The sequence below is a fragment of the Lynx canadensis genome, chromosome C2 (assembly GCF_007474595.2).
Source record: "Lynx canadensis isolate LIC74 chromosome C2, mLynCan4.pri.v2, whole genome shotgun sequence".
NCBI lineage: Eukaryota > Metazoa > Chordata > Mammalia > Carnivora > Felidae > Lynx > Lynx canadensis.
Window position 1 is genome coordinate 45,607,221 of NC_044311.2, and position 11,473 is coordinate 45,618,693.

Sequence of the window (11,473 nt, forward strand, 5' to 3'; positions counted from 1 at the left end):
TGTGTGAGCTTAGCCTCTTGGGCTCCAGGGACCCAAAGCGTCTCTGTTCTACGTGTCAAGTATTACCCCCTCACGTACAACAATCTGATTTCTGACCCCTGGGGCTATTGAATTTGTAGTCTTGAAACTCCTAGTCACCACCAGTTGATAGATCCAATGGTGATTTTCCAGCTGTCTTCTCCCTGCCTTTCTGCAATATTTGAAAAAAAATTAACGGCCCCTCTTTCAACGAAACTGCCGTATGTACATATTTGTTGAAGAAACTATTAGAAATGATTTTTCTATTACAGTGACCAAGCTGCTGAATCTTAGGGCCTCCATAAATGTTGCATCTTATTATTTTCATTGAAAAATAAGGCATTCTATCTGATTACTTCTGGTAAATAGCAATTTTGTGTCTCCAGTGGTTTCAATTTTCCAAGCAGTCATGACAGTTTAACATGGTGGCTGCTGCTTTCAGGGGATTCTGTCAGATGAGTCCTCATTTCTAGAGTAACCGCTGATGGCAAGAGTCCATCCATGAGGACTTCTCTGTCGTGGCCAGCCAAGGAGTCCTGCTTTGGCCGCTGAGGCTTCATCCCCCCGAATATGATTTTCCTGGGGTCTCACGGATATTCTTCGTGTCATTTAGAAATATTTCTGTAAGCAGTGTTCTGAATAGGTGGTACCTTCAGGTTTTATTTCTCTTGTGAAGTCCAAAAAACAAGTTTCTGTAAGTTTATTGGAGGTCCCAAGAAATCCCCACAATTGTTTTATCTGATCAGATTCTGGTATTTGTGCAACCACATCCTTCAGGTATGCTTATTAGTCACCTTTTCCGATGTAGAGGTTTCCTTTTTCTTCTGGAAAAGCAGTTTTCCAACCGTGGCTTGGATGCCTCCAGTGAGGCCTGATTTCTTACTCCAGCACAGGCTCTTGCATCTGATACCAGTGAGTGGCTGGGGGCCGCATTTCCAGTTGAGTCTGGGGGCAGGGGGGCAGGGTCAAAGCAAGTGCCACAAGCTGCTAGATGGAGGAGCTGCCTTATATATATATTTTTTTTAATCAACAATATCGAGAGATCATTTATATTTAATAAAATGTACCTGTTTTAAGCATGTGGTTGGTTGAGTTTTGACCAATACATATACATACTCCTATAACCACCGCCGCAATCAAGCCATAGAACGTTTCCATCATTCCAAAAGATCCCAAGGCAACCACACGAATTTCATATCAATATAATCAATCCTACAATAGGCATTCTTTTGTGTCAACTTCTTTTGCTCAATGTGATGTCCTTGAGATTTATCCACGTTGTTGTACGTATCAGGTCTGTTTCCTTGTTTCGCTGTATAGTATCCAATTGGATTGAGGAGCCGCAATTTCCTTTTCCATTTATTTGTCTGGGCATTTGGGTTGTTTTCAGGTTTAATAGTTATGAATAAAGTTTCTATGCACATTAATATACAAATACTTGAGTGGATATTTGTTATCATTTTGGGGGGAGTAAATGTTTAGGAGTGGAAGTGTTGCATTACGTAGTAAGTACATGTTTAAGGATCTGCCAAGCTGTTTTTCCAAAGCAGTTGTATTCTCAGTAGCAATATATAAGAGTTCTAGTTCTCCATTTTCCATCATTCATTTTAGCCATTGTGGTGTGTGTGTAGGCAGTCTCATTGTGATTTTAATTTGCTATTCTCTAAGGATCGATCAAATTAAGAATCTCGTTTGTGCTTATTTTCCATTCCTACATCTTACATCTTCTCTTGTGAAGTATCTATTGAAATAGTTTACCCACTACTTTAAAAATATATATATTTATGTTTATTTTACTTTTGAGAGAGAGAGAAACAGTGCAAGTGGGAGACAGGCAGAGAGAGAGAGGGAGACCCAGGATCTGAAGCAGGCTCCAGGCTCTAAGCTGTCAGCACAGAGCCCCACAAAGGGCTCAAACCCACAAACCCGAGAGGTCATGACCTGAGCCGAAGTCAGCACGCAACAGATTGAGCCACCCAGGTGCCCCTATTTTACACACTTCTAACATTTTCTCAGTATTAAGTTGTGGGAATTCCTTGTATGTACTGGACAGTGGTTCTTTGCCAGATATATTCATTACAAATATTTTCTGCCAATGTGTGAGTTGCCTTCTCATTTACTTAACATCTTAACAGAGCAGAAAGTTTTAATGACGAGGCCCAATTTATCAGTTTTTCCTTTTGTGATTTGCATTTTGTGTGTCCTGTCTAATGTTGCCGACTCCAAGACTGAGAAGATTTTCTTCTGTAAAAGTGTCTTCCACTTAACCTTACGGCTCCTTTACTTGGTTATATTGGAGCCTGCTAACTTACTTCCTTGTGGTCTGTTTCCTTTCCGACTCCTCTTTTTCTGTTTCCTAACCAAGTACATTTCTAGGCTTTCTCTTTCTTTGATTACCCAATCATGTATATTCAATCAAAGAAAATTTAGAAAACAAAGGAAGCACCGTAAATCACAATAATAACAGCACCAATTTTCAGTGCAGGACCTACCATATGCTAGCTGTATTATGGTGGAACGCAATGGTTATGAGAGCAAGCCTGGAAGTGTGGCTGGCTGGGTTGGAATTCTATTTCTACCACCTTTTACTTGCATGGTCTTGGGTAGTGTTTCACTTGGTGAGAATTTACAAGATCCAATAGTGTTTGCGGTACGGTTCTTGGTAGCAAAAGACACAAAGCAAAAGTGTCAGGAAACAGACGTACATCTTCGAGGCACAGGCTTCCAAAGCTGTTCCTCATCTAAGGACACACAGGATGTGTTTTCCCTCTAGCAGAGAAGCACAGGGACATGTATGGAATGTCCCTGCCCCAGGAAATCTCTTTGAGTCTCAGGGTCCAAGACCTTTAAGTGGGGGCTGATTGCATAGGCACATCTCGCTACGCAATCTGCCATGGCAACCGAAACTCAGGACCCAACAGTGAAACCAGGTGCACTTCGTCAGTCCTGACACTAATTCAAAACAACATGACAAGCTAGTAGAACACGGTTCATTGCTCCAGGTGTATATGCAAAATCATTAATCACCAACACAAAGAACTCTCCAGGGCCACCATTCCCAGGGGCTAGCCAAGGGTCAATCATGATTCCCTTAGAAACAGCCAGGAGCTGGCAACCATACGTGCTTTTTCATTCATGCTCTCTTCAGAAGTAACCTCTCTAAAGCCTTCCTTTTCCTCATCTGTAAAATGGGAATATAAATGGAATTCCTTCATAGGGTGGTTGTGAGAATTAAATGAGATTATACACATAAAGCTTTCAGCATTAATTTTTGGTACACAGTTATTGCTCAATAGCTATTACTTACTTCTATAGCTATTACTTACTATTAATAATAGTAAGCATTTTCCTCCTGTGTCACATAAGGATAACAGTACCTGTTTCATCAGGTGGTCATGAGAATAAGATGCAGGTCTAGTAAAAAGCTTAACACAGGGTTTGGCTTTTAAATCCCTACTAATCTCGGTGCCCCCTATAAACTGCATTATCCAGAAGAAACCATGATTAACATGTTGTCATATAAGCATTCCATTTGCCTTATTAACAATTAATTTGCACTGCTTTTTCAATAAAGCAGTGAAAAAATTCACACCTTTTTCAAAGCAGACACAGAATTGTCTCCTAAATGGATGATGACAGCAAGATCTGTGGCAACTGCAATGTCTGAAGTGCCCGGGAGGCCACAGCAAATGCTGCAAGGTATACAGCTGTTGTAGCTGCATAAAGCAGGGCCATCAGTCAGCACCACCCTCCTCCCTGGGGCCAGGCAAGGCTGTGTGCTTCTAAGATTGGGATTTGTGAACATGTGCCCCCTTAGCTTCATTCTTTCATCCAACAAATCATTCTTGTCTTCTGTGTAGCAAACGGGACTCCAGGCACTGTGGAGCAAGACCCACAGGGTCCCTGCTCTGTGTCTCCTGCGTTTCCCTTATTCCATGTGAGCACACTCTTTTCAAATTAAGTGCCTTTTTATTACTCATGGTGTTCTAGGAATTTACTCATGATGGATAAAGCTGGAAATGAATGAATGACTCTGGTCTTTTCCTAATTTTTCTCTTACGAAGTTGAGGTCTTACTGTATTCAACGTTTTGTAATTTTCCCCCACCACACTCAGTCTCAATCATAAGTAGTTTTCCATGTCGTTAAAATTCTTTCATAAATTTTTAGTTAATTTTGCTGCAGCAGATCAGGGACTCCTTGGACTTAGTGGTATCCTCTTGATCGGTGGTTTTCCATCTTTTTGGACTGCAATCCACAGGAAGAAATACGTTATATATTGTGACCATGTACACACACACACACACCTGAAACAGAAGTTGCACAAAACAGTACTTACCCTTATTACATACTATGCACTATGATATATTTCTTTTTATCCCCTTTAATGTCTTATTTTCAAAAAATGTTGGTCTAGGGGCGCCTGGGTGGCTCAGTCAGTTAAGTGTCCGACTTCTGCTCAGGTCATGATCTCATGGTTGGTGGGTTCAAGCCCTCATCAGGCTCTGTGCTGACAACTCAGAGCCTGGAGGCTGCTCCAGATTCTTTGTCTCCCTCTCTGTCTGCTCCTTCCCCACTCGCACTCTCTCTCTCTCAAAAATAAATAAACATTTAAAAAATGCTTCAAAAAATGTTGGTCTAATATGCCAGGGGAAATGGGTTACTGCTATTAATGTTCTTGGGCTCCCAAAGTTGGATAAACAAGGGCTGGTACTTCTCTTTCTCCTCTTTCCTCCCACACTCCATCTGTCTCAGTTGGTTTTCCCTAGAAGTAGAGCCTGAAGTAAGGGTTGGGATGCAGGTTATTTATTTAGGAATTGATTCAGGGAACAGTGCTGAACTGAGAAGAAGGAAAGGGCAAAACAAGGTGTATCATGGAGCTAGTTGTTGCTGTGGGCAACCAGGGCTCGGGCTCACTGGAGAACCTCTAGGGAAATTGGTAGAATGCCCTCGGAATGGCTCCTCCAAAGGACGGGAGGCTGGGACATTTATCCACCAACTTCCATCCTTTGCTATGTAAGCATGTTCAAAACACCTCCCCACCTGGCTGCAGAAAAATGGAGAGAAAAAGATGAACGCCTAGATGTGGACATCATGCAAAGAAGTCTCCGTGTAGACTCTGCTGAACGTGAGTGAGCCAGGACCATGTGATTCCGAGCACAAAAACCAGCTGCTGCTTCCTCTGAGCAGAAATGTTCTCCAACCCGTTCATCATAGCTTCTTCCTCTCTAGGCAGCAGGGTCTTGCTGCCATGCAGACAGGCAGAACCTAAAGAAATGACTCCTCAAGGCTTGGCTCTTGACACAGAAACAATAACAGAAAAATCTGTCTTTCTCAACAGAGCTGTTTTCTTGCTGTGGGCTCAGACAAAAATCTAATTTCAGTTGAAGCTAGAAATATCTTCTAGATCAGGGCTACCTTCCTATTCCATTGATGTCCATCATCGCTTCAGTGGTGGGGGATTTAGGAACAAGAAAATAACTCTAAAACAAGTTCCAAAATGTTCTTTTTCTTGCTTTAGTCATGATTTGTAAGTATTTGTAATATAGGATGGATATTCTGTAATATATTTATTTATAAACTTTCCCGGGGCTCCAAGGTGGCTCAGACGGTTGAAGCCTCTGACTCTTGACTTCAGATCATGATCTCACAGTGTGTGAGTTTGAGCCCCGCTCAGGCTCTGTGCTGACAGCGAGGAGCCTGCTTGGGATCCCCTCTCTCCGTTTCTCTCCACAACTCGTGCGTGCACGCGCACACATGCACGAGCTCTCTCAAAAAATAAATAAGTAAACATTAAAAAAAAAAAAAACTTTCCTAATGGAAATTTAGTTTGTTTTCATTCTTTCAGTATCAAAGATAATGTTGTAGCAAACATCATCATGCATAATCCTTTGTCTGAGTCTAATATTGTACCAAGAGAGGTCAAAGTAGAAATAGAGAGTTAAAGAGCATGAAAACTGTAAAAGCTTTTGTTCTGTGTTGACCCATTGCTTTCCAAAAAGTGTAGATTTAACCGCTTTACATTCTCCCCAGTCATGTGGGTGTACTAGGCAATCTCAGAAACATCTTTTTTTTTTTAATCACAATGTTGAGAATTTAGAAAGCATAGTAAAATGTAAATCATAGCAATAATAAATAATCCACAATCCTAAGACAGCCACTGTTAACATTTTAATATATTTTATAGTCTTTTCCATTCATATAAAATGTATACATATAATCTAAGAACAAAATAGGACATACTACATATAAGATTTTGTATTCTGGCTTTCTCATTTAATATTTTATTCCATTTTTCAGAAAGATATTTTTAAATGGTTGCAAAATGTTTCATCTGTGTCAGTTAGGAATTGTGTTTGGCTTCTCTGAACAGAGTTTGACTAGCATAAACATAGAAGGGTTTATTTTTCTCATATAATGAGACATCTGGAAGGAGGCAGTTGCTGGCTTTGTTACAGTGGTTCAAGGATGTCAGAATTGCAGTCACTACAATTCTCTTGGCTTTTCTGTCATGGTCCCCAAATGGCTACTGGAGCTTGAGCCATCATATCAGTGATCAAGACAGCTGGGTCCAGGCAGACATCCAGGCACTTGGAAGTCTCACCCAAGGATTTCTGCTTCTATCTTATTGGCCGCCCGTATCTGCAAGGAAGGCTGTAAAATGTAGTATTTTTAGCTAAGCACATTGCTGGCCACAATAATATAGGGGCTTGTTAATAACAAAGAAGAGGAGAATAGAAATTGGGCAGCCAGCTGTCTCTGCCACAGCATCATATGGGCACCCTGTTTTATTTAACCAATTTCCTATGGGGAAGTATTTCATTTTTCCCCCCAGTTTTCACCTTTATATCTTTATCTTTCACCATTTTCACCATAACGTCTTTATATCTTTATATCTTTTATTATTTCCTTATGATAAATTCCCAGATGGAATTAATAAATCAAATCATGGGATGCAAAACTTCTTTTTAGAAAAGTTCTACCAATTCGTACTCTCACCAGCAACATATAAAACTGTTGGGCAGTCTTTCTGAGAGTCATTCATTGAATACTTGCTTTCTGTCCAACTCCAGATGGTCCCTTGTGATTCTTTTTTGAATATTAATATCATTCACAAATGTTAGAAAAAGCAATCAATCCTTAAATAGAATATGTCAAAATGGCAATTGCTAAGCACTATGCCTTTTATTTAATTATATATATAGCAGAAGGAAATGTCCTTGGAGAATGAGCCTGCAAGGTGACAGACACATTTTAGACTTGTATGTTCTTGTATTTTGATTTTTGAAGAAGTCCCTGAGATGGTTTTGATACCAATAATGACACAGGGGCACAGGAGAAAGGATGATGAGGACAAGACCCATTTAAGAACCTATCAAGAAATCTAAATCAATTTAGAATCTTTAAAGTTTAATATTAGAAGCTATTATGGAAGATATGAATCTTAACACAACCATAGCCATTCTGCAAACCAGTGCAATTTTGGAGAAGTTTTGAAGTCCCATCTATTGAATTGCAGTCTAACGGAACTGATGTTAGCAGAAATAGCACATGCCCACATTACTGAGCTGGTTTCCTCCACAGTCCCAAGCAAGAGCCAAAATGTGAGATATTTAGAGGCATCTACAGTTAATATGTTCTCAAAAGTTTATACTTTGAATAAATCTCTGGTAAATTAAATTGAAATGTAAATGTATTGTGGGACTCAGAATAACTCATAGTAGCCCCCATTCAGCTAATGTAGCAAAATTAAAAAGTGATTGCAGCAACTCCTTTTGTGAAGATCACTTTTTAAATAAGAATGATCATCTGCTAATTCATGTTTGGGTAGAGGTTTTGTACTTCAGATTTCTTTAAGCAAGGCAGGGCTTTAAGTTCCTTCAAAGTGTCCATAGTTTTTAGCCTTCCTTGATCAAGGAAAGATGAAAAACAATGAAAAAAATGATATTTGCATGTGTATTCTTAGAATTTATAGTCTGTGTTTTAATTTTTTTTAATGTTTATTGTTTGAGAGAGAGAGAGAGAGAGAGACAGAGATGGTGTGAGTGGAGGGAGGGGCAGAGAGAGAGGGAGACACAGAATCCGAGGCAGGCTCCAGGCTCCGAGCTGTCAGCACAGAGCCTGTCACGGGGCTCAAACTCATGAACTGTGAGATCATGACCTGAGACGAAGTTGGATGCTTAACTGACTGAGCCACCCAGGTGCCCCTATAGTCTGTGTTTTAAATAGTGCTATGCACAGCCTCATCTAAGTTGCCAGAACATTGCACACATTGTTATCTCATGTGTAGCATAGCTCAAAGTTTTCGAGTAGATTTTTCAGGCCATGTCTTGAACCCAGGGAGCGGCAGCCATCATTCTTTCAGGACGGGGGAGACTAACCATGCAGAGTTGCTTCCTGCCTCCCTGGGGCACAATCAGTCTGGGTGTTTAAAGCTAGACTGGGCACATCGTAGGAGGTCAATAAATACCTGGTGAATTTTTTGTAATATGGTACAACCGAATGTAATTTATCTCTAAGTGACTTTTCTTCTTCTTTGCTTTTCTGTATTTTTCTGTATTTTATGAATGTCCTTCCAGGCATAGCTGGAACATTTGTAATCAGGTAAAAGAAAACAATTATGTTTTCTTTTTTTTTTATTTTTTAATTTTTTTTTAAACGTTTATTTATTTTTGAGACAGAGACAGAGCATGAACGGGGGAGGGTCAGACAGAGAGGGAGACACAGAATCTGAAACAGGCTCCAGGCTCTGAGCAGTCAGCACAGAGTCCGATGCAGGGCTCGAACTCACATACCCCGAGATCGTGACCTGAGCCGAAGTTGGACGCTTAATCGACTGAGCCACCCAGGCGCCCCAACAATTATGTTTTCTTATAGCTATGTATATAGCTGTGTTTCAGATCATGGTTCCTAGGACATTGTTTTAAATGTTTATTTATTTTTTTTGAAAGAGAGTAAGTGCAGGGAGGAGCAGAGAGAGAGGAGAGAGAGAATCCCAAGCAGGCTCTATGCTGACAGGGCAGAGCCAGATGTAATCCCACCAACTGTGAGATCATGACCTGAGCCAAAATCAAGAGTGGGACACTTAACTGACTGAGCTCCCCAGGTGCTTCAGTTGCTAGGACATTTTTGCTAACTTTTATGAATTACAAAAGGTAGATTACATCATATCATAGTAAATTAAACATCTTTATTAAATATATTTAGAAATTTTATGTTTTAAAGTAGACAGGAGCTTGGAATTCATGTTTTATTTCACAACATACGTGTGAGAAACAGAGACTCACGGAAAATTAGTAAATGAATTGTCAGTTGAACTGCAATTCTTTGCTTGAACTTAGTTTTCAAAACCATCCATGGGTGACAGCAATGTGTGAATTCTACCATCTTGAGTTTTATGCTAATACTTTATTTATATAATTAACAATTCAGAACACCAGATTTGTGGGTTTTGTATTTGTGATTTTACTATTTCTTAAGCATTTACTTTTATTTCACCAATACTTAAGCAAATTATATGAAAAAAATGTGATAAATTCTGTTAGTAAATGAAATATACTGCATATGGTTTAAACATTTTAAATTCATTTAAAATTTAATTAGTATATATGCTACCATAGCACTCCATCACTTTTGTTGCCATTATTTTAATCATTTTTTATTTATTGTTGTTATTAGCTACCATTTTTTGTATACCTACTATGTGCCAGGCAGTATATTAGTTGTTTCCATATAATAACTAACATAGCTACTATGAGAACTCTGTGAGGTGCTTATTATTATTTCCATCTTAAGACACTGAGGCAGAAAGATAGTCACCTACCCAGTATTGCACAGCTGATTGTTGAAAGGGCAATGCAGAATTTGAACCCAAACCCATATATCTCCTAATTTATATTTTAATCACAGTTCTGTCTCCCAAGTGATTTCCCATATCTGCTTTCCCGCTTAATAGCAAGGACCGTGTCTCACTCTATCTTTGGTTTCTGGCACACAGGGAAGACTCAGTAAGTATTGAAATGAACCAAACTTAGATTTGAACTTTAGTTTCTAAGTTGAGGGAAAACAGCAATGATTTTTTAAAAAGCCCCACAAAACCATTCCTTCACAAGTAATTTGCAGTTGTAGCTGCCTTGATTTTATTCCTGCTGAAAGCTAGTTAAGAACCAATTTTATACCCCTATAGAAAAGAACAACAACAACAACAACAACAAAGGATAACAATGAGTAACGTATATGAAAAGATGTTCAACTTTACTAACAGTAAAATAAATGTAGATTAAAATGACAGACAAAATTTCACAATTATATTGCCAAAGAGTAAAAACTTTAGCAACATACTTTGTTGGATGAGGTTGCAAGATAACAGGATACTCTCATATATTGTTGGTGGAAATACAAAATGATACACCCACATGGAAATAAATTTGTGAAGATTTAGCAGAATACCTATTTGCCCTTTGACCCACAAATCCAACTTTCAAGAATTTACCTTAGGAGCCTCTTAGCTTCAGTTGTATCCTTTAGTACCTGCTCTGTGATCATAGACTGGACTCAAGCATTTCTCCTTAGCAGATGTTAAGCTTTGTCAGTAGAGGGCGCTAGAAGGATATTGCAGGAGGAAGGGGGGTTATTTGTGGTTCCCGGGTGCTGCATTTTTTAAAAAATTTACTCCTGCTCTATAGTCAGTGGTGTGCAATGTATATGGGGACAGGGGTCAAGGTGATGGAATCAGGTGGTAACCAGAGTACCCGGTTCCTTAGTGACCTCCTAGCCCCAGCCAAGGCCTTGTGACTGGCTCCTTGCAGACCTCCTGGTGGGGACACTAAGTGTGGCGCTGGGAACCCAGTGGGCTCTGCCATTCAGTAGGCTGCAACAGTACATACCTTCTCCAACTAGGTTTCAACCTCATTGGAAGGATTCCTCTTTCAATACCGACTTTCCTTGGGTCCTCTCCCTTAGCCCTAGGGCATTCTTTACAACAGCAGTTGTAAACTACCGTCTGTAGGCCAAATACAGCTCACCATCTGTTTTATAAATAAACTTTTGTTGGAACACAGCCATGTCCATTTGTTTATGTATTGTCTCTACAATGTTGAATGGTTGTGCCAGAAACAGTACAGTCTACAAAGCCTAAAACGTTTACTGTCTCTTTATAGAAAAAGTTTGGGGGGTGCCTGGGTGGTTCAGTTGGTTAAACATCTGACTTTTGACTTTGGCTCAGGTCATAATTTCACAGTTTGAGCCCCGAGTTGGGCTCTGTGCTGACTGCACACAGAGCCTGCTTGGGATTCTCTCTCTCCCCCTCTCTTTCTGTTCCTCCCCCACTCATGCTCTCTCTCTCAAAATAAATAAACATTTTTAAAAAAGAAAGAAAAAGTTTGCCAATCCTTTTTTTTTTTAAGTTTTACTTTAAACTTTAGTTAACATACAGTGTAATATTAATTTCAGGTATAG

The 11,473-nt window shown here is 39.6% G+C and overlaps 1 protein-coding gene across 1 annotated transcript; it reads right to left on the bottom strand.

Annotated features, from left to right (window-relative positions):
- Window positions 1-456: 456 nt before the first annotated feature.
- LOC115522827 (mitochondrial import inner membrane translocase subunit Tim9-like) lies at window positions 457-1,176 on the bottom strand. Its single transcript, XM_030328431.1, has 3 exons — window positions 1,135-1,176; window positions 669-789; window positions 457-599 (listed from the first exon to the last, which is right to left on the bottom strand). Exons 1-3 carry the CDS (start codon window positions 1,174-1,176, stop codon window positions 457-459), a joined length of 306 nt encoding a protein of 101 aa, XP_030184291.1.
- Between the last annotated feature and the right edge of the window lie 10,297 nt (window positions 1,177-11,473).

What these genes read in the sequence shown, in the direction of transcription:
- LOC115522827 (XM_030328431.1), bottom strand. Translation starts at nt 1,176, where the DNA reads ATGGAAACGTTCTATGGCTTGATTGCGGCGGTGGTTATAGGA. An exon ending in TTGCGGCGGTGGTTATAGGA is followed by an intron (nt 790 to 1,134) that starts GTATGTATATGT and finishes GCATACCTGAAG; the next exon opens with GATGTGGTTGCACAAATACC. An exon ending in AAGAGAAATAAAACCTGAAG is followed by an intron (nt 600 to 668) that starts GTACCACCTATT and finishes CCGTGAGACCCC; the next exon opens with AGGAAAATCATATTCGGGGG.